The sequence below is a fragment of the Trachypithecus francoisi genome, unplaced genomic scaffold (assembly GCF_009764315.1).
Source record: "Trachypithecus francoisi isolate TF-2019V2 unplaced genomic scaffold, Tfra_2.0 Lachesis_group9, whole genome shotgun sequence".
Lineage (NCBI taxonomy): Eukaryota > Metazoa > Chordata > Mammalia > Primates > Cercopithecidae > Trachypithecus > Trachypithecus francoisi.
In genome coordinates, this window is record NW_022681474.1 from 24,198,792 (window position 1) to 24,223,842 (window position 25,051).

Sequence of the window (25,051 nt, forward strand, 5' to 3'; positions counted from 1 at the left end):
TGAGACCAGCCTGGCCAACATGGCAAAACCCTGTGTTAGATATGAGTTGTAAATTTCTTTTCAAAGAGGATGTCAGTATGTTCAATTCTTTGCCTTCTACTTTTAAACTTAACTTCCTCATAAAGCAACCTTTTTCAATTACCTACTCCACCCTGACTCATTCCGATTCTCTACTCCTCCCTAACTCATTCTGATCACCTGCTCCACCCTAACTCATTCAGATTACCTGCCACCTGCTCTGCCCTGGCTCCCGCCAAAGCACTCACCCCAAAGCACTCGCCCTGTCATTCTCTTTAAATTAGCCAAACAGAATTAGTTTAGCCTGTGCAGTCTAACCCTAGCCAATAGGGGAATGACACAACAGCAAGGCCCAGGGATAAGAACCCCTTCCCCTCCATTGTCCAAGTGGGCGCTCACCACCATTGCTCCATCTGTAAGGGTGCACCCTTCTATAGAAGTAACTTGCCTTGCTAAGAATTAAAAAGAAAATTTTCTATTCGAATGTTATTCCTTTTGCAGCTCCGAAACTTTATACACAACACCCATCTCTACTAAAAATAGAAAAATGAGCTGGGCATGATAACGTGAGCCTGTAGTCCCAGCTACTCAGGAGGCTGAGGCAGGAGAACTGCTTGAACCCGGGAGGCAGAGGTTGCAGTGAGCTGAGAAAATCGTGCCACTGCACTCCAGCCTGGGTGACAGAGCAAGATTCTGTCTCAAAAAGAAAAAAAAAAAAAAAAAAACCAACCTGGAAGCAATGAAAATATTCTTAAATGGAGAAATAATTACATGAACTGTAGTACAGGCATACAATGGAATATTCAGCAATAAAAAGAAATCTACTGATACACTCAAACATTTGGATGAATCTCAAGGGCATTATGCTACCTATAAAAGTCAATCTCAAGAGGTCACATATTATTCCATTTAGATCCTCAAAATGACATTAGATCCTCAATGTCATTAGATCCTCAAAATGGCAAAACTCTAGAGAATTGGTTGTCAGAGGTTACGGAGGGTGAGTGGATAATGGGTGTGTAAACCAGAAATAAAATCTGAAGCCCCCCAAACCAAATTTATGGACCTCCACTGAGGTCCAACTGATCCCAAAGAAAACCTGAAAAACCAGGTCAGGCCATGATGGGAAGGGAGGTTAGATATGCCTCATTATACCCTCCTCCCTTTGGAGTTTAGGCACAACTGACCAAAAATTAACATTAAAATAGAGACCATAAGACTGACAAAACAGATTCTTTGTAGCAATAGGATACCAAATTCCAACCTGTGGTATAGCATCACAAGACAGGTAACAGTCCTTAAAGGAAATCCAAGTATTCTGTCCCCAAATACATTTATTTGACACATTTTGGAGTGGCCCTACAAAGCGATCTCTTGTGGGGAAAATCTGTATTCTGCAGAGAATCTCCTTCCCTTACTAGGTCTTTTCCAGATATATTTTTGGAAAATATGATACCTTTTAAGGTCTGATAAGAGACAGTAGCCCACATCACTGCACTCCACTCCAGCCTAGGTGACAGAATGAGACCATGTCCCCCCCCTCCCCAAAAAAAGAGAGAGACATTTGCCATCTATTCTCTCTGAAGCCTGTTACTTAGAGGCTTCATCTGTATAACAAGAACCCTGGCTTCTACAAGGCCCCTTATCTTAACTCAAGCATTTCTTTATATTGACTTCAATTCTCCAGACAAAGCTTAATGCTTTCAATCAATTCCCAATCAGGAAATCTTTGACTTGGAAGCCCCTACTTTGAAATGTCCTGACATTCTGAGCTGAACAATGTATACCTTATATGTATTGATTTATGCCTTTGCCTGTAACTTTTGTCTCCCTAAAATGTATAAAACCAAGTTGTAACTCAACTACCTTGGGCACACCTGGGAACCTCCTGAGGCTGTGTCATGGGCCATGGCTGCTAACATTTGGCTCAGAATAAACCTCTTTAAATATTTTACAGAGCTTGGCTTTTTTCATCAACAGGTGGGATTATAAAGGAGAAGTATGAGTGACATTTTTGTGGCAATGAAATAGTTCTAAATCTTGTTGGAGAAGTGGTTAATAAATCTATAGGTGATGAAATGACATACATCTATAAACAGCCAATGTACCAAAGTCAATCTCCTGGTTTTGATATTGCACTATAGTTACATAAGATGTAACCATCAGGAAAAACTGGGTGACAGGTACAGAGGAACTCTGTACTGTCTTGGAAACTTCCCATCAATCTATAATTTTATTTATTTTCAAATAAAAACTTGATTAAAAATTCATATTTTATAAGTCCAGCATGTAACTGACACCACACCTGACAAAAATATTATAAGAAAAGAAAATCACAGGTGAATCTCTCTCATAAACATAAAAGCAAAAATCCTAAAAATATAGCAAATCAAATCAAATAATAAAGAATAATATTTCATAGGACCAAAGAGGGCTCATTCCAGAAAAAAAGTGATTTAATACCAGAAAATCAATCCGTATACTTTATCTCATTAACAAAATAAAGGTGAAAAATCACACAATCATCTTAACAGATGCAAAAATAAATATTTGATAACACTTAACAATATTCTTTTGCAATAAATAAAAATTTTTTTAGCAAAACTAGAAAGAAAACTTCTTAACTTGATTTTTAAAAAATCTAGACTGCTGTAGCCCCAGCACTTTGGGAGGTCGAGGCGGGCGGATCACGAGGTCAGGAGATCGAGACCATCCTGGCTAACATGGTGAAACCCCATCTCTACTAAAAATACAGAAAATTAGCTGGGTGTGGCAGCGGATGCCTGTAGTCCCAGTTACTCGGGAGGCTGAGGCAGGAGAATGGCATGAACCCGGGAGGCGGAGCTTGCAGTGAGCTGAGATCAAGCCACTGCACTCCAGCCTGGGGGACAGAGCGAGACTCTGCCTCAAAAAAAAAAAAAACAAAAAAAAAAAACCCATACTGATGTGGACAAAATCAGAAGAGTAAGAAACTCCAAATTCCACCCCTCCATAAAAGCAACAACAACAAAAAGCCAAAACTATATAATCGACTCTTTCTGAACTCCAGAAATTAACAAAAGGCTTGCAGCACCATGAGTAAGATATATTTAAGAAAACCAGCTAGAGCCTGGTATAGTGGCTCATGCCTGTAATCCCAACACTTCGGGAGGCTGAGATGGGAGGACTGCTTGAGCCCAACAGTTGGAGACCAGCCTAGGTAATGTAGGGAGACCTCATCTCTAGAAAAAAATTATAAAATGAGCCAGGCCTGGTGTCACATGCCTGTAGTCCCAGCTACTTGGGAGGCTGAGGTGGCAGGACTGCTTGAGCCTGGGAGTTCAAGGCTGCAGTGAGCTATAGTGGCACCACAGCACTCCAGCCTTGGCAACAGAGTGAGACCTCATATCAAAAAGAGAAAGAAAGAGAGAAAAGAAAGAAAGAACAAAAGACAGACAGGAAGACACATCCGATTTTTGATCAGAACAGTAACTTTATGGCACATTAATTTACTCTAGTCTAACCCCTGTTCCTGGGTGACCACAACCTGTGAACATCACGACCCGTATTACTAGTACTAGAAGCAGCAGAATGAACTAACTTGCAAAGAATGGAAATTATTTGTTCTGTCCTGTTTGGTACCTCCCTGGAAGACAGGTTTAAAAGGCTTGTCTTTATTTTCCCTAACTTAAAACTAGCCTTATGCTAAAGCTGCTTCCCTGGGGGCATTTGTTAAAAAAATTTACAGAATATTGTCTTTGTATATGGCATGAAGCTATTAAAACAGTTGGGGCAAACAACAGATAAACCAAAAAGTTTGAGAGGAAAGGCTGAGGCATGAAATGTTGACATTCCTGGGAACCTAGCAGGCCGTGTGCATGTTCAAGGCTGCACACATACTCAGGAAAGATCTGAGAAGGAGCTAAGCTCTCACCTGCTGCTGACATTAAGGCTATGTGGAAGCAAAAAACAAAACAAAGTGTTAAGGCAGAATTGTAAACCAATACAGAACCCAAAGCAAAGACGGAAAGAATTTTTGCTTCCAGGCATTTACGAAAATCTCTTTCCAATTATTAGCTGATTACCCAGCTAACGTAACAGACTTCAGTGGCTACACGTAACAAAAAATAGAGACTTCATAGAATTAGTTCAGAAAACTCACTAAAAAACAAACAACTACAATAAGCCCAACACTACAAGTCCTTTAAAAAGTAGATATCTGATTTCCATAACTGCTAATTTATAACATTTAAAATGTCCAATTTTCATTATTATTATTATTTTTTAAACAGTCTCACCCTGTCACACAGGCTGGAGTGCAGTGGCGTGATCTCTTTTAACTGCAACCTCCACCTCCCGGGTTCAGACACTTCTTGTGGTTAAGCCTCTTGAGGAGCTGTGTGTGCACCACCACACCCAGCTAATTTTGTATTTTTAGTAGAGACAGGGTTTCACCATGTTGGACAGGCTGGTCTCGAGCTCCTGGCCTCAAGTGATCCTCCTGCCTCGGCTTCCCAAAGTGCTAGGATTACAGGTGTGAGTCACTATGCCCAGCCAAAATGTCCAATTTTCAACAACAAAAACTTACAGGCTAAAGAAATGAGACAGTATGGCAGACATAAAGGAAAAAAATAGAAACTGTGCCTGAGGAAGACCTGACAATTAACTTTCTAGACAAAATGTTAAATCATCTTTTTTTTTCTTTTTTGAGACAGAGTCTCACTCTGTTGCCCAGGGTGGAGTGCAGTGGTATGACCTCAGCTCACTGTAACCTCCACTTCCTGGGTTCAAGTTATTCTCCTGCCTCAAGCTCTCAAGTAGCTGGGATTACAGGTGCCCACCAACACGCCCGGCTAATTTTCCGTGTGTTTTTAGTAGAGACAGGGTTCTTAGCCAGGCGTGTCTCAAACTCCTGATCTCAGGTGATCCGCTTGCGTTGGCCTCCCAAAGTGCTGTGATTACAGGCATGAGCCACTGTGTCAGGCCAATCATGTATTTTAAATATGTTCAATGAGCTAAAGGAAGCCATGTCTAAAGAATTAAATGAAAGCATGGGAACAATGGCACACCAAATTCAGAATATCAACAGATTAAGTTATTTAAAAGGCAAAATAGAAATTCTGGAGTTGAAGTCTAATAACTGAGATAAAAAATTCCCTAGAGGGGCTCAACAGCAGGTACGAGCAGGAAATGAAAGAATCAGCAAACTTGAGGATATGTGCATTGAAATACTCTGGAACAGGAAAAAAAAAGGAATAAAGGAAAAATGAATAAATCTTCAGAAACATCATTAAACATATCAATATATGAACAATGGAAGTGCCAGAAGGTGGTGGGGAGTAGTGGGAGAAAGAGGAGAGAGTGGGTAAGAAATATTTCAGCTAGGCGCGGTGGCTCACGCCTGTAATCCCAGCACTTTGGGAGGCCGAGGCAGGTGGATCCCAAGGTCAGGAGATCGAGACCATGGTGAAACCCTGTCTCTACTAAAAATACAAAGAAAGCAGATGGGTGTGGTGGCGGGCACCTGTAGTCCCAGCTACTCAGGAGGCTGAGGCAGGAGAATGGTGTGAACCCGGGAGGCGGAACTTGCAGTGAGCTGAGATCACACCACTGCACTCCAGCCTGGACGACAGAGTAAGACTCCATCTCAAGAAAAAAAAAAAAAATTAAAAATTAAAAAAAGAAGTATTTCGAGAAATAATGGTCTAAACCTTCCAAAATTTGAAGCTCAATGAACTCCAATCAGGATAAATTCAAATGGACCAAAGGGAGGAAACCACCCTTCATATTGTCTTATGCCCAGTTTCTGCCTCCAAAGAAAGAATAAGTAAAAACTAAAAGGTAGAAATGAAATCCACAGGCAGACAGCCTGGCACTGTGCCCTGGGCCTGGTAGTTAAGGATCAATCCCTGACTTAATCGGTTATCTATAGATTACAGACATTGTATGGAAAAGCACTGTGAAAATCCCTGTCCTGTTCTGTTCTCTCCCAATTACCAGTGCATGCAGCCCCTAGTCACATACCCCCTGCTTGCTCAATCGATCATGACCCTCTCATGCAGACCCCCTTAGAGTTGTAAGCCCTTAAAAGGGACAGGAATTGCTCACCCGTGGAGCTTGGTTTTTGGAGACGTGAGCCCGCCGATGCTCCCAGCTGAATAAAGCCCTCTCCTTCTACAACTCGGTGTCTGAGGGGTTCTTGTCTGCAGCTCTTCCTGCTACAGACTCATATTAAGGAACATCATAATCAAACCATCAAAGCTAAAGAGAGGACAATACTGAAAGCCCCAAAGAAGTAACTCATGATTACGAGGAATCGTCAATAAAATTAACAGCTGATTTCTAATCCGAAACGACGAAGGCCAGCAGGTAATAGCATTATGCCACCAAAAGTGGTGAAAAAAAATTCTACCAAGAATTAATATATCTGGAAAAAGACTATCCTTCAAAATGAGGTATAAATCTAGATATTCTCAGTAAAATAAAAAGTGAGAGAGTTCACTGCTAGCACTCCTGCCCTACAACAAATGCAGAAGGGTGTCCTTAGGGATGAAATAAAATAACACTGGACAGTAACTCAACTCCCTATGGAAAAATAAATGCCAAGAAAGGTATAAACATAGGTAAGTGGAAAAGACACTATAAAGACATTTTTGGCTTGTAATTCCTTTTCTTTTTAAAAATCTAATTCAAAAGACAACTGCATAAAGCAATAACTACAAATCTAGGTTGATGAGAACATAATACATAAAAATTTAATCTGTGGCAATAATAAATAATAATAACAGGCATAAAGGGAAGTGGAACAGGGGCAAAGGTTTTTGTACTTTTTTTTTTTTTTTTGAGACGGAGTCTTGCTCTGTCGCCCGGGCTGGAGTGCAGTGGCCGGATCTCAGCTCACTGCAAGCTCCGCCTCCCGGGTTTTATGCCATTCTCCTGCCTCAGCCTCCGGAGTAGCTGGGACGACAGGCGCCCGCCACCTCGCCTGGCTAGGGTTTTTTTTGTATTTTTAGTAGAGAAGGGGTTTCACCGTGTTAGCCAGGATGGTCTCGATCTCCTGACCTCGTGATCCGCCCGTCTCGGCCTCCCAAAGTGCTGGGATTGCTGGGATTACAGGCTTGAGCCACCGCACCCGGCTAGTTTTTGTACTTTTTAAAGTTTGCATTAATTCTAAGTAGACTGCTATAAATTAAGATGTTAATTGTAATCCCTAGAGAAACCACAAAACTATGTTCACACGGACTTGTATTAGAATGTTCATAGCAGCTGTAACATAGCCAAAAGACCCAGAATGTAATTAAATGTCCATTAGCTGATTAACAAATAAACAGTATGTGACATATTCACACATTATTATTCAGTCACACACAAAAAAATGAAGGCCAGGCACAGCAGCTCACTCTTGCAATCCCAGCAATTTGGGAGGCTGAAGAGGGAGGATCACTTGAGGCCAGGAGTTCAAGCCCAGCCTGGGCAACATAGTGAGACCCCATCCATACAAAAAAAATAAATTAGCCAGGCTTGGTGGCACACACGTGTGGTCCTAGCTACTCGAGAGGTTGAGGCAAGAGGACTGTTTGAGTCCAGGAGATTTAAGTTGCAGTGAGCTATGATCACGATTATGCCACTGTACCCTGGCAGCCTGGGCAACAGAGCAAACAGAGTAAGACCTTGTCTGTAAAAAAAAAAAAAAAAAGAGAGAGAGAAGAGAGAGAAAGAGAGAGAGAGAGAGACAGAGAGAGAGAGAGAGAGAGAGAGAGATGAGTTACAAAGTATTGTTATACACTACGATATGAATAAGCCGTGAGAACATTATGCCAAATTAAAGGAGCAAAACATAAAAGGCTACATATTGTATAATTCCAATTATATAAAGTGTCCAGAATAGACAAATCCAGAGACAGAAAGTTGGTTAGTGGTTGCCAGAAGAGGGGACATCAGAGAATTGCTAACTGCTAATAATATGGTTTTATTTTATTTTCTGATGCGATGAAAATGTTCTAGCATCAGAGAGTGGTAATGGTTGCACAACCTAAATAGACTAAAAACCACTTAAGCGTCTGTGCATTTTCAAATGGCGAATTTTATGTTCTGTCAAGTACATTCCAACAAGAATGTTATAAAAAGCCTATAGCATACATCATATTTAATAGTAACAAGATAAAAATTTGTTTTGTTTTTGTTTTATTTTTTTTGTGTGTGAGGGAGTCTTGCTCTGTCATCCAGGCTCAAGTGCAGTGGTGTGATCTTGGCTCACTACAACCTCTGCCTCCCAGGTTCAAGTGATTCTTTTGCCTCAGCCTCCTGAGTAGCTGGATTACAGGCATGTATCACCACAGACGGCTAATTTTTGTATTTGTAGTAGAGACAGGCTTTCACTATGTTGGCCAGGCTGGTGTTGAACTCCTGATCTCAGGTGATCCACCCACCTCAGCTTCCCAAAGTGCTGGGATTACAGTCTTGAGGAACCACGCCCAGCGATAAAAGTTTTTTTTTTTAAGACAATGGAGTACAGTGGTGTGATCAGAGCTCACTGTAGCCTCAAACTCCTGGACTCAATGAATCCTCGTGCCCCAGCCTCCCAACTTGCTGAGACCACAGCTGTGCACCACCAAGCCTGGCTAATTCATTTATTTTGTAGAGATGGGGTCTTGCTAGGTTGCCTTGGCTGGTTTTGAAGTCCTGACCTCAAACAATCCTCCCACCTTGGCCTCCCAAAGTGTTAGGATTACAGGTGTGAGCCATCACAACCAGCCACAAGTTAAATAAACAATTTCAATGATGAAATAAAGATTTTCGGCCGGGCGCGGTGGCTCAAGCCTGTAATCCCAGCACTTTGGGAGGCCGAGGCGGGTGGATCACGAGGTCAGGAGATTGAGACCCTCCTGGCTAACACGGTGAAACCCCATCTCTACTAAAAATACAAAAAACTAGCCGGGCGAGGTGGCAGGCGCCTGTAGTCCCAGCTACTCGGAGGCTGAGGTGGGAGAATGGCGGGAACCCGGGAGGCGGAGCTTGCAGTGAGCCGAGATCGCGCCACTGCACTCCAGCCTGGGCGACACAGCGAAACTCCGTCTCAAAAAAAAAAAAAAAAAAAAAAAGATTTTCAGTGATGAAAGCTTTCTTTGAGATTGGGAATAAAACTTAACAAGGATACTTGTTATCACCACTTCTATATTGTATTGGAGATTCTAATCAATACGAATAAGAAAAAATGCATAATATACATAGAAACCATTAGAATTAAAAAATAATCCAGGTGCAGTGACTAACGCCTGTAATCCCAACACTTTGGGAGGCTGAGGCAGGCAGATCACTTGAGGTCATAAGTTCAGACCAGTCTGGCCAACATGGCAAAACCCCATCTCTACTATAAATACAAAAATTAGCTGGGTGTGGTGGCAGGCACCTGTAATCCCAGCTACTCAAGGGGCTGAGGCAGGAGAATCACTTGAACCTGGGAGGTGGAGGCTGCAGGGAGGTGAGATCGTGCCGCTGCACTTCAGCCTGGGTGACAGAGTGAGACTCTGTCTCAAAAAAATAAATAAATAAAATTTAGCAAGGTTGTTAGGTACAAGATTGTTAGACAAAAATCCGTTTTAGTTCTATATACTAAATATAATTAGAAAGTGAAATTTGAGACACAATGCCACCTACAATCATCTAGAAACACAAATCTAATAAAAAAAAATCCCATATGTACAAAAAGCTGCAACGCATTATTGAAAAAATGTTATTTATTTATATATTTTGAGACACAGTCTTGCTCTGTCGCCCAAACTGGAGTGCAGCAGCATGATCTCTGCTCACTGCAATCTCCACTTCCTGGGTTCAAGAGATTCTCCTGCCTCAGGCTCCTGAGTAGCTGGGATTACATACAGGTGCGTGTTACCACATCTGGCTTTTTGTATTTTTTGGTGGAGATGGGGTTTCATCATGTTGCCCAGGCTGGTCTGGAACTCTTAACCCCAAGTGACCTGCCCGCCTCAGCCTCCCAGACTGCTGAGATTACAGGCGTGAGCCACTGTGTCTAGCCTGAAAAAACTTCAAAAGATCCAAATTAATGGATCTATTTATGGGTTTTAGAGTTAATACAATTTGAATGTCAATTTCTCTACAACTGATACATATATAATTGTTATCCCAATTACATATCTCAGCTGAATAATTTGTGGAAAACAAGCTACATTAAACATTTATATGAAAATGTAAAATGGCAATCTTAAAGAAGGAAAACAAAATTGGAAAATTACTGTACTAGATACCTATCATGAAGCTACAGTGATTAAGACTGTGTGGTAGTAGCATAAGCATGAACAAGTAGATAAATGGAACTAAGCAGAACATCTGGAAACAGACCTACACAGTTAAGGGCACTTGGATTATGATTAAAGTGACCTTTGTAGAGCTGTAGGAAGCAGTTTTTAAAATAATTTGTAGCAGGCCCATGGGTTTGGAGAACTTTTGGAACAAAACATTAATCTTGATCATTACTTAATGCCAAACAAACAAAACATTCCAGGATGTTTAATGGAAATGTTTAAGTCAAATAATAAAGCTTCAAAATCTTTATAGTTGTGAGATAGAAAAATATTTGTTCATTCAGGCGTGGTGGCTCATGCTTGTAATCCTAACACTTTGGGAGGCTGAGGCAGGAGGATAACTTGAGCCCGGGGGTTGGACCAGACTTGGCAACACAGAGACCCAAACTCTAGAAAACATTCAAAAATTAGCTGGGTGTGGTGGTGTATGCTTGTGGTTCCAGCTACTCAGGAGGTTGAGGTGTGAGGATCACTTGAGCCTGGGAAATTGAGGCTGCAGTGAGCCATGACTGCATCACTGTGCTTCAGCCTGGGTGACACAGTGAGACTCTGTCTCCAACAACAACAACAACAAAAATATATATATATATACACACACACACACACGAACATAGAAAACACCAAATAAGGAAAAGGCAGACTGATTAATAATAATTAGTAAGTTCCAGTCATCAAATGGCAACACTAAGAGCAAAAAAAGGCCAAGCAGAATGGGAGAAAATATGTGCAAAACGCTTATTTCTGAAATACAGAAAGAACTCTTTACAATCCAGTCTCAAAAACAAAAAGTCAACACAATTAAAGAAAGATTTGGAAAGGCACTTCACAGTAAGATATCAGTATCCAATAACCATAAGAAAAGGTGTTCAGTCTTATTCATTAAAGGATATGCCAATTAGACCAAAATTAGGTATCACTACATACTTACCAGAATGGTTAAAATATAAAAGACTTGACCAAGTATTGGCAAAAATATAGAGTAACTGGAATACTCATATCCTGCTGCTAAAATATAAATTGACACAAACTTTTGGAAAACACAGCTGACCCTTGAACAATATGGAGGCTGGGGCGCCAACCCTTGGGCAGTTGGAAATCTAAGTATAACTTTTGGCTCCCCAAAAACTTAACTACTAACAGCCTACTGTTGACTGGAAGCTTTAATAATAATGTAGACAATAAATTAACACATATTTTGCATGCTTATGTACTGCATTCTTACAATAGAGAACACAAAATCTTAAGGAAAACACCTTTTTAGTAATGTACTGTATTTATCAATATCCTAAATTCATGTTGTTGTCTGTCTGAAATGGCAGCCAACAGTAGGTGCAGACCTCACTCTACTGTACTTATAAAACAATTCAACTTTTTCTTGTAATGTCATGACTTTTCTCTGGTTCTCGAGAGCAGTCCTAGCATCACTAGTGGTACTTTCCATAGGCCCGATGGTGTTATTCAAGGTTTACAGTATTTTACTAAACATGATAAAAAACACATAAGAGCTAAGACAGATGACATTTTCTATGCTATGCAATTTACTGGAGAGACAAACTGCTCACACAGAGATGATTAGCATCATGGGGAGGTTTAAGCCAATACTTGCAACACGGGAGCCTACTGCAACAGCAACGGGAGGTGTTTTAAATTATTATAGTAGTATAGTAGGTACACTATGTGCTATAGTTTATTTTACACAGTTATGACTTAGTACTGCATATTTACATTTGTCTACATTTCCCTCATCTGCAAATGGTGCCATGTACGGTAAGTATTTGTGTACATTTTGATAAGTTTTAACTTTTTATGACAGATTTGTATATATCTTATGGTAATAAGTGATAAAATACACTAGTATCTACATATATTTTATGCACGACATACCTAACTTTTTCTTAATTTTTTTCAATATTTCTAGGCTACATGGTTTGAGATTTCAAAAATTACCCAAAATCTTCTAAAAATTTTCCAAAATATTTTTTGGAAAAAAGTTCATATGTAAGTGGACCCAAGCAGTTTAAACCTATGTTTTTCAAGGATCAACTGTATTTACTGAAGTTGAGCTTTGACCCTGCAACTAACTCCAAAAATTGAAATTTACACATATACGTACTAAAAGGCATGCACAAGACTGTTCACAGAGAAATTATTCATTATAGCCCCAAACTGAAAACACCACATTTCTCCAACAAAAATAAATTGTGCTATATTTATAAAGTATTATACAACAATGAAAATAAATTACTGCTATATGCAATTATTAATAAATCTCACAAATACACTGATGAATAAATCTCACAAATATATTGAATAGAGGAAATCATACACAAAGGACTACATATGAAATGATGCTATTTACAAACTAACAAGCAGGTAAAACTACTCTGAAGTCAGGAACGTCATCATCTTTGTGGAAGAAAGGAAATAGTGAGTGTCAGAAAGCATGGTTTCTGGATTCTAGTCATTGATCTGCGCAATGGTTAACTTGCATCACCTGTGATGGTTCGCTGAGCTGCATATCTATACACGCATACCTCAGAGATATTCCAAGTTCAGGTCCAGGCTACCACAATAAAGTTAATACTGTAAAAAAAATGAGCCACACAAATTTTTTGGTTTCCCAGTACTTATAAATGTTATGTTTACAAGTCAGGTGCGGTAGCTCACACCTATAATCCCAGCACTTTAGGAGGCCAAGGTGGGCGGATCACTTGAGGCCAGGAGTTTGAGACCAGCTTGGCCAACACGGTGAAACCCCATCTCTACCAAAATTACAAAAATCTGCAGGGCGTGATTGCACTTGCCTGTAATCTCAGCTTCTTAGGAGGCTGAGACATAAGAATCACTTGAACCCAGGAGGCAGAGGCCGCAGTGAGCCAAGATCATGCCACTTGCACTCTAGCCTGGATGACAGAGAGAGACTCTATGTCAAAAAAAAAAAAATCAAAAAAAATTTTAAAGTTATGTTTACATTATAGCTTAGTTTAAGTGTGTGATAGCATTATGTCCAAAAATAATGTGCATACTTAATTTAAAAAATATTTTATTGTTAAAAAGTATTAACAACCATCTGAGTCTTTCAATAAATCATAATCTTTCTGTTGGTAGAGGGTCTTGCCTCCATGTTAGTGGCTGCTGACTCACTGGGGTGGTGGCTGGTAAAGGTTGGGGTGTCTGTGACAATTTCCTAAAATAAGACAATAATGAAGTTTGATGCATTAACTCTTCCTTTCACAAAAGATTTCTCTGTAGCATGTGATGCTGCTTGATAGCATTTTACCATCTCTAACCCTGCTAGTTCCTTTATCAGTGAAGCTTATAGAATATTCTCAATCCTTTGTTGTCATTTCAACAACTTTCACAGCATCTTCACCAGGAAGAGATTCCATCTCAAGAACACTTTCTTTGCTCACCCATAAGAAACAACTCCTTATCTCTTCAAGTTTGACCATGAGATTGCAGCAATTCAGTCACATCTTCAGGCTCCACTTCTAATTCTAGCTCTCTTGCTATTGACACTGTATCTGCAGTTATTTCCTCCAATGAAATCTTGAACCCGTCAAAGTCATCCACAAGGATTAGAATAAACTTCTTCTAATCTCCTGTTAATGTTGATATTTTGACCTCCTCCCATCAATCATGAATTGCATGATTTATAATAGCATCTAGAATGGTAAATCCTTCCCAGAAAGTTTTCAATTTACTTTGCCCAGATCCATCAGAAGAATCACTCTCTATGGCAACTATAGCCTTATCAAATATATGTCTTAAATAATAAAACTGAAATTGGAAGGGCTCCTTGATTCATGGGCTGCAGAATGGCTGCTGTGGTAGTGGGCATATCGATAATGTTCATCTCCTTGCATATCTCCCTTAGTGTTCTTGGGTGACTAGGTACACTGTCGATCAGCAGTAATATTTTGAAAAAAATCTTTTTTTTTTTAGCAATAGGTCTCAACAGGGGGCTTCAGTAAACCATGCCGTAAACAGATGTGCTGTCATCCAGGCTTTATTGTTCCATGTATAGAGCACAGATAGAATGGATTTAGCACAATTCTTAAGTACCCTAGGATTTTCAGAATGATAAATGAGCAATGGCTTCAACTTAAAGTTACCAGTTGCATTAGTCCCTAACAAGAAAGTCAGCCTGTCTTCTGAAGCTCTGAAGCCAGGCATCAACTTCTTCCCCTCTCTAGTCATGAAAGTCCTAGATGGCATCTTTTTCCAGTAGAAGGCTGTTTCATTATGTTGAAAAATCTGTTGGCTGGTGTAGCTACCTTCATCAATGATCTTGGCTAGATCCTCTGGATATCTTGCTGCAGCTTCTCCATCAGCACTTGCTGCTGCACACTGTACTTTTATGTTATGGAGACAGCTGCTTTCCTTAAGCCTAATGAACCAACCTCTGCTAGCTTCCAACTTTTCTTCTGCAGCTTCCTCACTTACCTTGGCCTTCTTAGAATGAGGAGAGATAGGGCATTGCTCTGGATTAGGCTTTGGCTCAAGGGAATGTTGTGGCTGATTTGATCTTCTATCCAGACCACTCAAACTTTCTCCATATCAGCAATAAGGTTGTTTTGCTTGCTTATCTTTGCTGTATTCACTGGAATAGCACTTTTAATTTCCTTCAAGAATGTGCCCTTTGCATGTGCAACTTAGCTAACTGTTTGGTGCAAGAGGCCTAGCTTTTGGCCTGTCTTGGCTTTCAACCATGCCTTCCTCACCAAGTTTAACCATTTTTATGTAAAGTGACACACATGCAACTCTTCCTTTCACTTGAACACTTGGAAGCCACGGTAGGGTTATTAATTGACCTAATTTCAATACTGCTGTGTCTTAGGGAGTAGGGAAACCAGAGGAGACAGAAAGAGACTAGAGAATGATTGATTAGTGGAGCAGGCAGAATATACATAATATTTACCAATTAAGTTTGCTGTCTTGTATGGGTGCACTTCACGGTACCCCAAATAATTAAAACAGTAACGTCAGAGGTCGCTTATCAGAGATCACCATACCAGATGTTAAAATAATGAAAAGTTTGAAATACCACAAGAATTACCAAAATGTTATATAGAGACACAAAGGAAGGAAGTGCTTTTGGAAAAATGGTGCCTGTAAACTTGCTCAACTCATAGCTGCCACAAACCCTCAATTTGTAAAACAAACAAACAAACAAACAAAATAAAAAACAAAAAAACCCCAGCCGGGCACAGTGGCTCACGTCTGTAATCCCAGCACTTTGGGAGGCCAAGGTGGGCGGATCATGAGGTCAGGAGATCGAGACTATCCTGGCTAACACAGTGAAACTTTGTCTCTACTAAAAACACAAAAAATTAGCCAGGTGAGGTGGCGGGCACCTGTAGCCCCAGCTACTTGGGAGGTTGAGGCAGGAGGATAGCATGAACCCAGGAGGTGGAGCTTGCAGTGAGCTGAGATCGCACCACTGCACTCCAGCCTGGGTGACAGAGCAAGACTCCATCTCAAAAACAAAACAAAACAACAGTATTTGTGAAGTGCAATAAAACAAAGCACTATATTGTGAGCTAACCCTGTATTTTAATCCTATATTTTATGTGCTTTTCTGTAAATGTTTTACTCAAATCAAGTTTTATAAAGTTTATTTACCTGTTTTTTCTGTGTTCGGTTCCTGTTTTCCAACCAATCATCCATTTGTTCCTCAATTTCTTCTATGGAAGTTCCATGATCATAAGACTGAATATATGTACTTTCTAAAGGTGTGTATACAGGAAATTCAGGTTTGGGTTTTTTAACTTTCTTCTGTTCTAAAAAATGTTTAAAAGAACCAATTATTGAGATTTTTAAAGAATAAAATTAATTTCTAACATTTTATTCATAGTCCATATCCTGAAAGTATCAAAATATAATTGTTCTGTTATAAATAATTAGCTACAAGTATTATTGTATATAAACCATTGCACTGTTTCTAAATAAAACTCAGAGCTGCTACTATTGTGGAGACGATTATGAGATAGCCATCATATCAATTTGCATTGATACAAACACCTTTGTTTTCAAAGTACTTTTCACAAAATATTTCATTTTGGCACAATAAAAAGAGCTTCAATTTAATGTTGTAATCCTAACTTTACCATGCAATAGTTAAATAATACTGGGCAAATAACTTAACACTTAGAACAGTATCAACTTTCTTATCTATAAAAAAAACTGGCTCTCACTAAATGGTATACATTTATTTTTCAATATTTTACAAAGGTGAAATATGATCTGGCAACATCAAGAGTAGTTATGAATAGATGGCAATCCATTGGGCTCTTTATTAAATCTCATTTTGGGCCTGGGAGCAGTAACTCACAACTGTAATCCTAGCACTTTGGGAGGCCAAGGCAGATGCATCACTGGAGGCCAGGATTTTGAGACCAGCCTGGGCAAAATGGCAAAACGCTTCTTCTACTAAAAATGCAAAATTAGCTGGGTGTGGTGGCACATGCATGTAATTCCAACTACTTGGGAAGCTGAGGCAAGAGAATCACTTGCGCCCAGGAGGTGGTGGGTGGGGTTAGCCGAGATCACACCACTGCATTCCAGCCTGGGTGACAGAGTGAGATTCTGTCTCACTCACACACACAGACACACACACAGACACACACACACACACACACACCATTTTAATTGGAGACTTGACACTGAGAAGCAACTCTATTCTTAATTACTATAGTCAAACTCAAACAGCCTCATAAGAGTATTTTCACCACCCCGTGTGTGTGTGTGTATATGCATGTACTAAACTGCCAATGTAACAAAATCAATACATACTGGCATAGGAATGGATGAATTCCTACAAGCAATAGAGAATCCGTAAATACCAATGCTTGTTGACTTATTATGGGATTACATCCCGATAAACTTATCATATATTGAAAACATCCTTAATTTGAAAATGCATTTAATAAAACTAACATCATGGCTTAGCCTAGCCTACCTTAAGTGTACTCAGAACATTTACATTAGCTTATAGTTGGGCAAAATAACACAGTGACACAGTACACCGTAGGGGATCAGTTTTAACCCTCATGATCATATGGCTAGGTGGACACTGCAGTCTGCTGCTGTTACGCAGCATTATGAGGGAGTATCCTACCGCATATTGCTAGTCCAGTAAAAGATTCAAAATTCAAAGTACAGTATTGTTTTTGCACTATCATAAAGTCAAAAAATTGTAAGTCAAATCATTATAAGTCTAGGATTGTCTATATTTCACTTTAGTGGGAAAACAATTTAATTAGTAATGCTTACACAACTGAATATCCATTTAAAAGAAAACTGGACATACTTTTTTTTTTTTTTTTTTTTTGAGGCGGAGTCTCGCTCTGTCGCCCGGACTGGAGTGCAGTGGCCAGATCTCAGCTCACTGCAAGCTCCGCCTCCCGGGTTTACGCCATTCTCCTGCCTCAGCCTCCCGAGTAGCTGGGACTACAGGCGCCGCCACCTCGCCCGGCTAGTTTTTGTATTTTTAGTAGAGACGGGGTTTCACGTGTTAGCCAGGATGGTCTCGATCTCCTGACCTCGTGATCCACCCGTCTCGGCCTCCCAAAGTGCTGGGATTACAGGCCTGAGCCACCGTGCCCGGCTTTTTTTTTTTTTTGAGAAGGAGTCTCGCTCTGTCACCCAGGCTGGAGTGCTGTGGCGGGATCTCAGCTCACTGCAAGCTCCGCCTCCCGGGTTCACGCCATTCTCCTGCCTCAGCCTCCCGGGTAGCTGGGACTACAGGCGCCGCCACCTCGCCCGGCTAGTTTTTTGTAGTTTTTAGTAGAGACGGGGTTTCATCGTGTTAGCCAGGATGGTCTCGATCTCCTGACCTCGTGATCCGCCCGTCTCGGCCTCCCAAAGTGCTGGGATTACAGGCTTGAGCCACCGCGCCTGGCTAAAACTGGACATACTCTTACACTGTATACACAAATAAATTCCTGATAGATAAGAGAGTTGACTTTAAAAGCCAAAACAATAAAAATTTTGCAAATAGGCCGGGCGCGGTGGCTCACGCCTGTAATCCCAGCACTTTGGGAGGCCGAGGCGGGCGGATCACAAGGTCAGGAGATCCAGACCACAGTGAAACCCTGCCTCTACTAAAAATACAAAAAAAAAAAAAAAAAAAAAAAAAATTTTGCAAAAAGAAATCTTAAAAACTACATGTACTATTTAAAGGAAGGGGACGTCTTAATTAAGAATGAAAACCCAGATGCAATTACAAAAAAGATAAAAGAGTAAACAAATCAAGAGACAAATAATAGATTTGGAAAGGATGTATCCAATTCAGAGTATGAACAGAAGATAGCTATAAAGAGATTTTATAAATGGACAAGGGGATAAGCAACCCAATAGAAAAATATAGGCAAAGGTCATAAATGGGCAATCCACAATTGAGCAAATCCACATGGCCAAGAAATAAGAAAAGAGGCTCATACACTCTAAAGGTTAAAGAAATACAAATTAAGTAATACCGAGATATAATTTTATACCAATCATATGGGTACAAATTTAAAATCTAATTCAGATGTGCTGTTGGCAGGGAAAAGGCTACTTTTAAATTGGTGGAGGAAAGATGAATTATTCTATTACAGTCTTTCTGGAAAGCAGTCTAAACATATCTATTAAAATTAAAATATACAGACTTTTCCCCAGCAATTCTCCCAGAAACAAAAGTACTCAAATATAACTGCATGTGGTTATGTATGTGTTTGAGTGTGTGTATGACTATTTACTGTTTCTTCATAGAGAGGTGAAACTATTAACATAGTAAATGCTATTAGGAGAAATGACTGAATAATTATTGATAATGCTTTTACACTGAAAGGTATGAAATCACCATTGAAGTTGAGCAATAGCAGAACTAATTTGGGCTACATATAGAGAATCAGTTTTTTTTTTAAAAAGCAAATAAATTCAGTTGTTTGTATTTATTTCTGGGGTGTTTCATTACAATTGCAAGTGATGTCTTTTTTAAATAAGCATTTATAAAGGAGCACTAAATGTAGAAATGAAAGGTACTGCTATAAATTAATACAAAAATACACAAACCAGTGTCACTATAAATTAACCACACAAACAAGTCAACATAATAACCAGCTAATAATACAATGACAGGATCAAATCCACACATATCAATACTAACCCTGAATGTAAATGTGCTAAATGTCCCACTTAAAAGTCACAGAGAGTGACAAGCCAGATAAAAAAACAAGACTCAATGAATGGTATGCTGCCTTCAAGAGACCCATCTCACGAGTAATGATACCCTTAGGCTCAAAATAAAGAAATGAAGGGAAAACTACCAAGCAAATGGAAAACAGGAAAAAGCAGGGGTTGCAATCCTGAATAAAGATTAAAGCAGGTTCTTAGAGACTTAAAAAGAGACACAGACTCACCCACATTAATAGTGGAAGACTTCAACGACTCCATTGACAGTATTAGACACATCACTGAGGCAGAAAATTAACAAAGATATTCAGGACTCAAAATCAACAGTGAACCAAATGGATCTGATAGATCTCTACAGAACTTTCTACTCCAAAACAACAGAATATACATTCTTGTCCTTGCCACATGGCACATACTCTAAAATTGATCACATAATTGAACATTAAACTATCCTCAGCAAATGCAAAAGAACCAAAACCATACTAAACACACTCTCGAACCACAGTGCAATAAAAACAGAAGTCAAGACTAAGAAACTTGCTTAAAAGAATGCAATTACATGGAAATTAAATGACATACTACTGAATGACTTTTAGATAAATCGTGAAATAAAGGCAGAAATCAAGAAGTTATTTGAAACCAATGAAACCAAAGATACAACATACCAGAATATCTGTGACACAGCTAAGGCAGTGTTAAGAGGGAAATTCATAGCACTAAATGCCCACATCAAAAAGTCAGAAAGATCTCAAATTAACAATCTTTTTTTTTTTTTTTTTTTTGAGACGGAGTCTCGCTCTGCCACCCAGGCTGGAGTGCAGTGCCGGGTCTCAGCTCACTGCAAGCTCCGCCTCCTGGGTTACGCCATTCTCCTGCCTCAGCCTCCAAGCAGCTGGGACTACAGGCGCCCGCCATGTCGCCCGGCTAGTTTTTTGTATTTTTTTAGTAGAGACGGGGTTTCACCATGTTAGCCAGGATGGTCTCGATCTCCTGACCTCGTGATCCGCCCGTCTCGGCCTCCCAAAGTGCTGGGATTACAGGCTTGAGCCACCGCGCCCGGCCTCAAACGGAAAGAATTAGAGAAGCAAGAAAAAATCAACTGCAAAGATAGCAGAAGACAAAATATAACCAAAATCAGAGCTGAAATGAAGGAGACAGAGACAAGAAAAACCATTCAAAAGATAAACAAATGCAGGAATGGATTTTTTCTTTTTAATTAACAAGACAGATAAGCTACTAGCTAGGCTAATAGAGAGAAAATCCAAATACACACAATTAGAAATGATGAAGGGACTCATCATTACCACTGACCCCACAGAAGTAAAGATAACCAATAGAAACTACTACAGAAACCTCTATGCACACAAACTAGAAAACCTAAAAGAGATGGATAAATTCCTGGACACACACACCCTCCCATGACTGAACCAGAAAGAAATTGATTCCCTGAATATACCAACAACGAACTCCAAAACTGAATCAGTAATAAATTAGGCTCCCAACTAAAAAAAGGCCAAGACCCGATGGATTCACAGCTGAATTCTACCAGATGTACAAAGAGCTGGTACCATTCCTACAGAAACTATTCCAAAAAACTGAGGAGGAAGGACTCCTCTCAAACTCATTCTATGAGGCCAGCATCATCCTGATACCAAAACCTGGCAGAGCCACAACAACAAAAAAACTTCAGGCTAATATCCTTGATTAAGTGATGCAAAAACTACAAAATATTTGCAAACTGAATGCAGCAGCATATCAAAAAGCTAATCCACCTCAATCAAGAATTCTTCATCCCCAGGTAGCAAGGTTGGTACAACATATGCAAATTAACAAATGTGATTCTTCACATAAACAGAACTAAAGACATAAACTGCATGATTACCTGAATAGACACAGAAAAAGCTTTCAATAAAATTCAACACCACTTTACGTAAAAAAAAAAAAAAAAAAAAAAAAAAAACTCTCAACAAACTAGGTATTCCCTTTGAAAACTGGCACAAGACAAGGATGCCCTTTCTCACCACTTCTATTCAACACAGTTTATTCAACACAGTATTGAAAGTCCTAGCTGAAGCAATTAGGCAAGAGAAAGAAATAAAGGGCATTCAAATAAGAGAGAAAGCCAAACTGTCCCTGTTTGCAGTTGACATGATTCTATATCTAGAAAACCCCATAGTTTTGGCCCAAAACTCCTTTAGCTGGTAAACAACTTCAGCAAAATTTCAGGATACAAATCAATGTACAAAAATCACTAGCATTCCTATACTCCAACAACAGCCAAGCCGAGAGTCAAATTAGAAAGGCAATCCCATTCACAACTGCCACAGAAAGAACAAAAATACCTAGGAATACAGCCAACCAGGGAGGTGAAAGAGCTCTATGATGAGAATTACAAAACTCAAATAAAGAAATCAGAGAAGACACAAACAAGTAGAAAAACATCCCATGCTCACGGATAGGAAGAATCAGCATCATTTAAATGGCCATATTGCTGAAAGTAATTTACAGATTCAACGCTATTCCTATCAAATTAACAATGACATTCTTCACGGAACTAGACAAAACTATTTTAAAATTCATACAAAATGAAAAAGGGCCTGAATAGCCAAGGCAATCCTAAGCAAAAAGAACAAAACTGGAGGCATCACACTACCTGACTTCTAACTATACTCTAGGGCTAGAGTAACCAAAACAGCATGGTACTGGTACAAAAACAGGCACATAGACCAACGGAACAGAACAGAGAACCCAGAAATAAGGCTGCACACCTATAATCATCTGACCTTTGACAAAGCTGATAAAAACAAGCAATAAGGAAAGGACTCCCTATTCAGTAAGTGGTGCTGGGATAACTGGCTAGCCATATGCAGAAGACTGAAACTGGACCTTTTCTTTACACCATATACAAAAAACTAAAGATGGAGTAAAGACTTAAACATAAAACCCAACTATAAAAACCCTGGAAGACAACATAGGCAATAGCATCCTGGATGTAGGAATGGGCAAAGATTTCATGACCAAGACACCAAAAGCAATTGAAACAAAAGCAAAAATTGACAATTGAGATTTAAACTTAAGAGCTTCTGCACAGCATAAAGAAACAACAACAGAGTAAACAGACAACCTATAGAATGGGAGAAAATTTTTGAAAACTTTGCATGTGTCAAAAGGTCTAATATCCAGGATCTATAAGGAACTTAAATAAATTTACAAGAGAAAAACAACCCCATTAAAAAGTGGACAAATGACATAAACAGATACTTTTCAAAAGAAGACATCCATGCAGCCAACAAGCATATGGAAAAAAGTTCCATATCACTGATTATTAGAGAAATGAAAATCAAAACCACAAAGAGATACCATCTCAATCCAGTCAGAATGACTATCACTAAAAGGTCAAAAAATAACAGATGATGCCAAGGTTGTGGAGAAAAGGGAACACCTATACACTGTTGGTGGGAGTGAAAATTAGTTCAACCATTATGGAAGACAGTATGGTGATTCCTCAAAGAGCTAAAAGCAGAACTACTATTTAACCCAGCAATATCATTACTGAGTATATACCCAGAGGAGTGTAAATCATTCTACCATAAAGACACATGTACACAAATGTTCACTGCAGCACTATTCACAATAGCAAAGACATGGAATCAACCTGAATGCCCATCAATGACCAATCTGATAAAGAAAATATGGTACATATACTCCATGGGATACTATGCAGCCATAAAATGTGGTACATATACACCATGGAATACTATGCAGTCATAAAAAGAATGAGATCATGTCTTTTGCAGAAACACGGATGGAGCTGGAGGCTGTTATCCTTAGCGAACTAAAGCAAGAAAAGAAAACCAAATACCATATGTTTTCACTTAAAAGTGAGAGCTAAATGATAAGAACTTATGAGCACAAAGAAGGAAACAACAGACACTGAGGTCTACTTGAGATTGGAGGGTGGGAGGAGGGAGAGGAGTATAAATGATAACTATTGGGTACTGGGCTTAATATGTGGGTGATTAATCTGTACAACAAGTTCCTGTGACATGAGTTTACCTACATAAGCTTTTTTAAAAGCTTATTTATTTATGTAGTTTCTAAACTTTTAGGTTCACATGTTCCCCTGAACCTAAAAGTTTAAAAACTACATAAATAAATAAGCTTTAAAAAAATCGTTTTACAAAGTGTATTAGTTCATTCTCACAATGCTAGAAATAACTGAGACTGGATAACTTATAAAGAAAAGAGGTTTAAGTGGCTCACAGCTCTGCAGGTTGTACAGGAAGCGTGACTGCTTCTGCCTCTGTGGAGGCGGTTCAGGAAGCTTTCAATCATGGCAGGAGGCAAAAGGAGAACAGGTAGACGGCAGAGGCAGAAACAAAAGAGAGAGAGAGAGGGAGGAGGTGCTACACACTTTTAAACAAGCAGATCTCATGAGAACTCATCGTCTCAAGAAGAGCACCAAGGGGATTTGCTAAACCATTCATGAGAAATTGCCCCCATGATCCAATCACCTCCCACCAGGCCCCACCTCCAATACTGGTGATTATATTTCGACATGAGATTTGGGTGGGGGCACAGATCCCAATCATATGAGAAATTAATATAAAACTCCCATTTCAGAAAAAATGGAGAACTTTTCCACATTCGTCTCACTAAGAATTATAAAAAAGATAAAAGAGTAAACAAGTTATTTGTTTACTCATCTTAAATTAACCATTATATATAAAACAAACACAAGAAGAATTTGAAAGTTAGCGAGAAGGCTGACCAGCTAGGTACTGCAGGGCTCAAGAATACCCAGAGTGGTCAGTTCTATGAGTTTTCCTTGTGTTTCTTACATATCTCAGACTTGGTGCTGCAGAAACTAGCAACCCAGAAACACTAACAGGCAAAGACACACACATACAGGCAAAACAACAACAACAGCCTGCTCTCTCTAGTTAAAGGACCAAAAAAGAGACAGCACAGGCATTTACCTTTTGTCTAAAAGATAAAGCTTTTAGACAATAACCACTCTAATTCAGACAAACAAGACAGAAAGTAGTGTCACCCCCATCCCACCACTCACCATGAGAGCAAAGACTAATGGGAAACCTAGACTCCTGCCATTGCCAGCCTGTAATGAGGCACCCAACCTCCCCACCAGGGAGATGTAAGAGAGAAGGCTAAAAGATAAGGTGGATCCTCCTCCTGCTAATGAAGTCAGTAGAGACTATATGGGTAGCCTGAACCTCCATATCCTCCCAGAAGTAATAGGTGTCTCTCCCTCTACCAGACAGTGTGATTACAGAGGAAGTCTAGTAGGCTGGTGTGGTGGCTCACACCTGTAATCTCAGCACTTTGGGAGGCTGAGGGGAGTGGATGACCGGAGGTCAGGAGTTCAAGACCAGCCTGGCCAACATGGTGAAACCCTGTTTCTACTAAAAATATGAAAATTAGCCGGGTGTGGTGGTGTGTGCCTGTAAACCCAGCTATCAGGGAGCCTGAGGCAGGAGAACGTTTGAATCTGGGAGGCAGAGGTTGTAGTGAGCTGAGATCGCGCCAATGCACTC

At 39.7% G+C, this 25,051-nt stretch overlaps 1 protein-coding gene across 1 annotated transcript in view; it reads right to left on the minus strand.

The window, feature by feature from the left end:
• DNAJC1 (DnaJ heat shock protein family (Hsp40) member C1) overlaps positions 1 to 25,051 on the minus strand; it is a 250,305-nt gene that overhangs the window by 111,675 nt on the left and 113,579 nt on the right. The window contains 1 exon segment of the mRNA XM_033209707.1: positions 15,945 to 16,102. Coding sequence (XP_033065598.1) covers positions 15,945 to 16,102 — 158 coding nt within the window.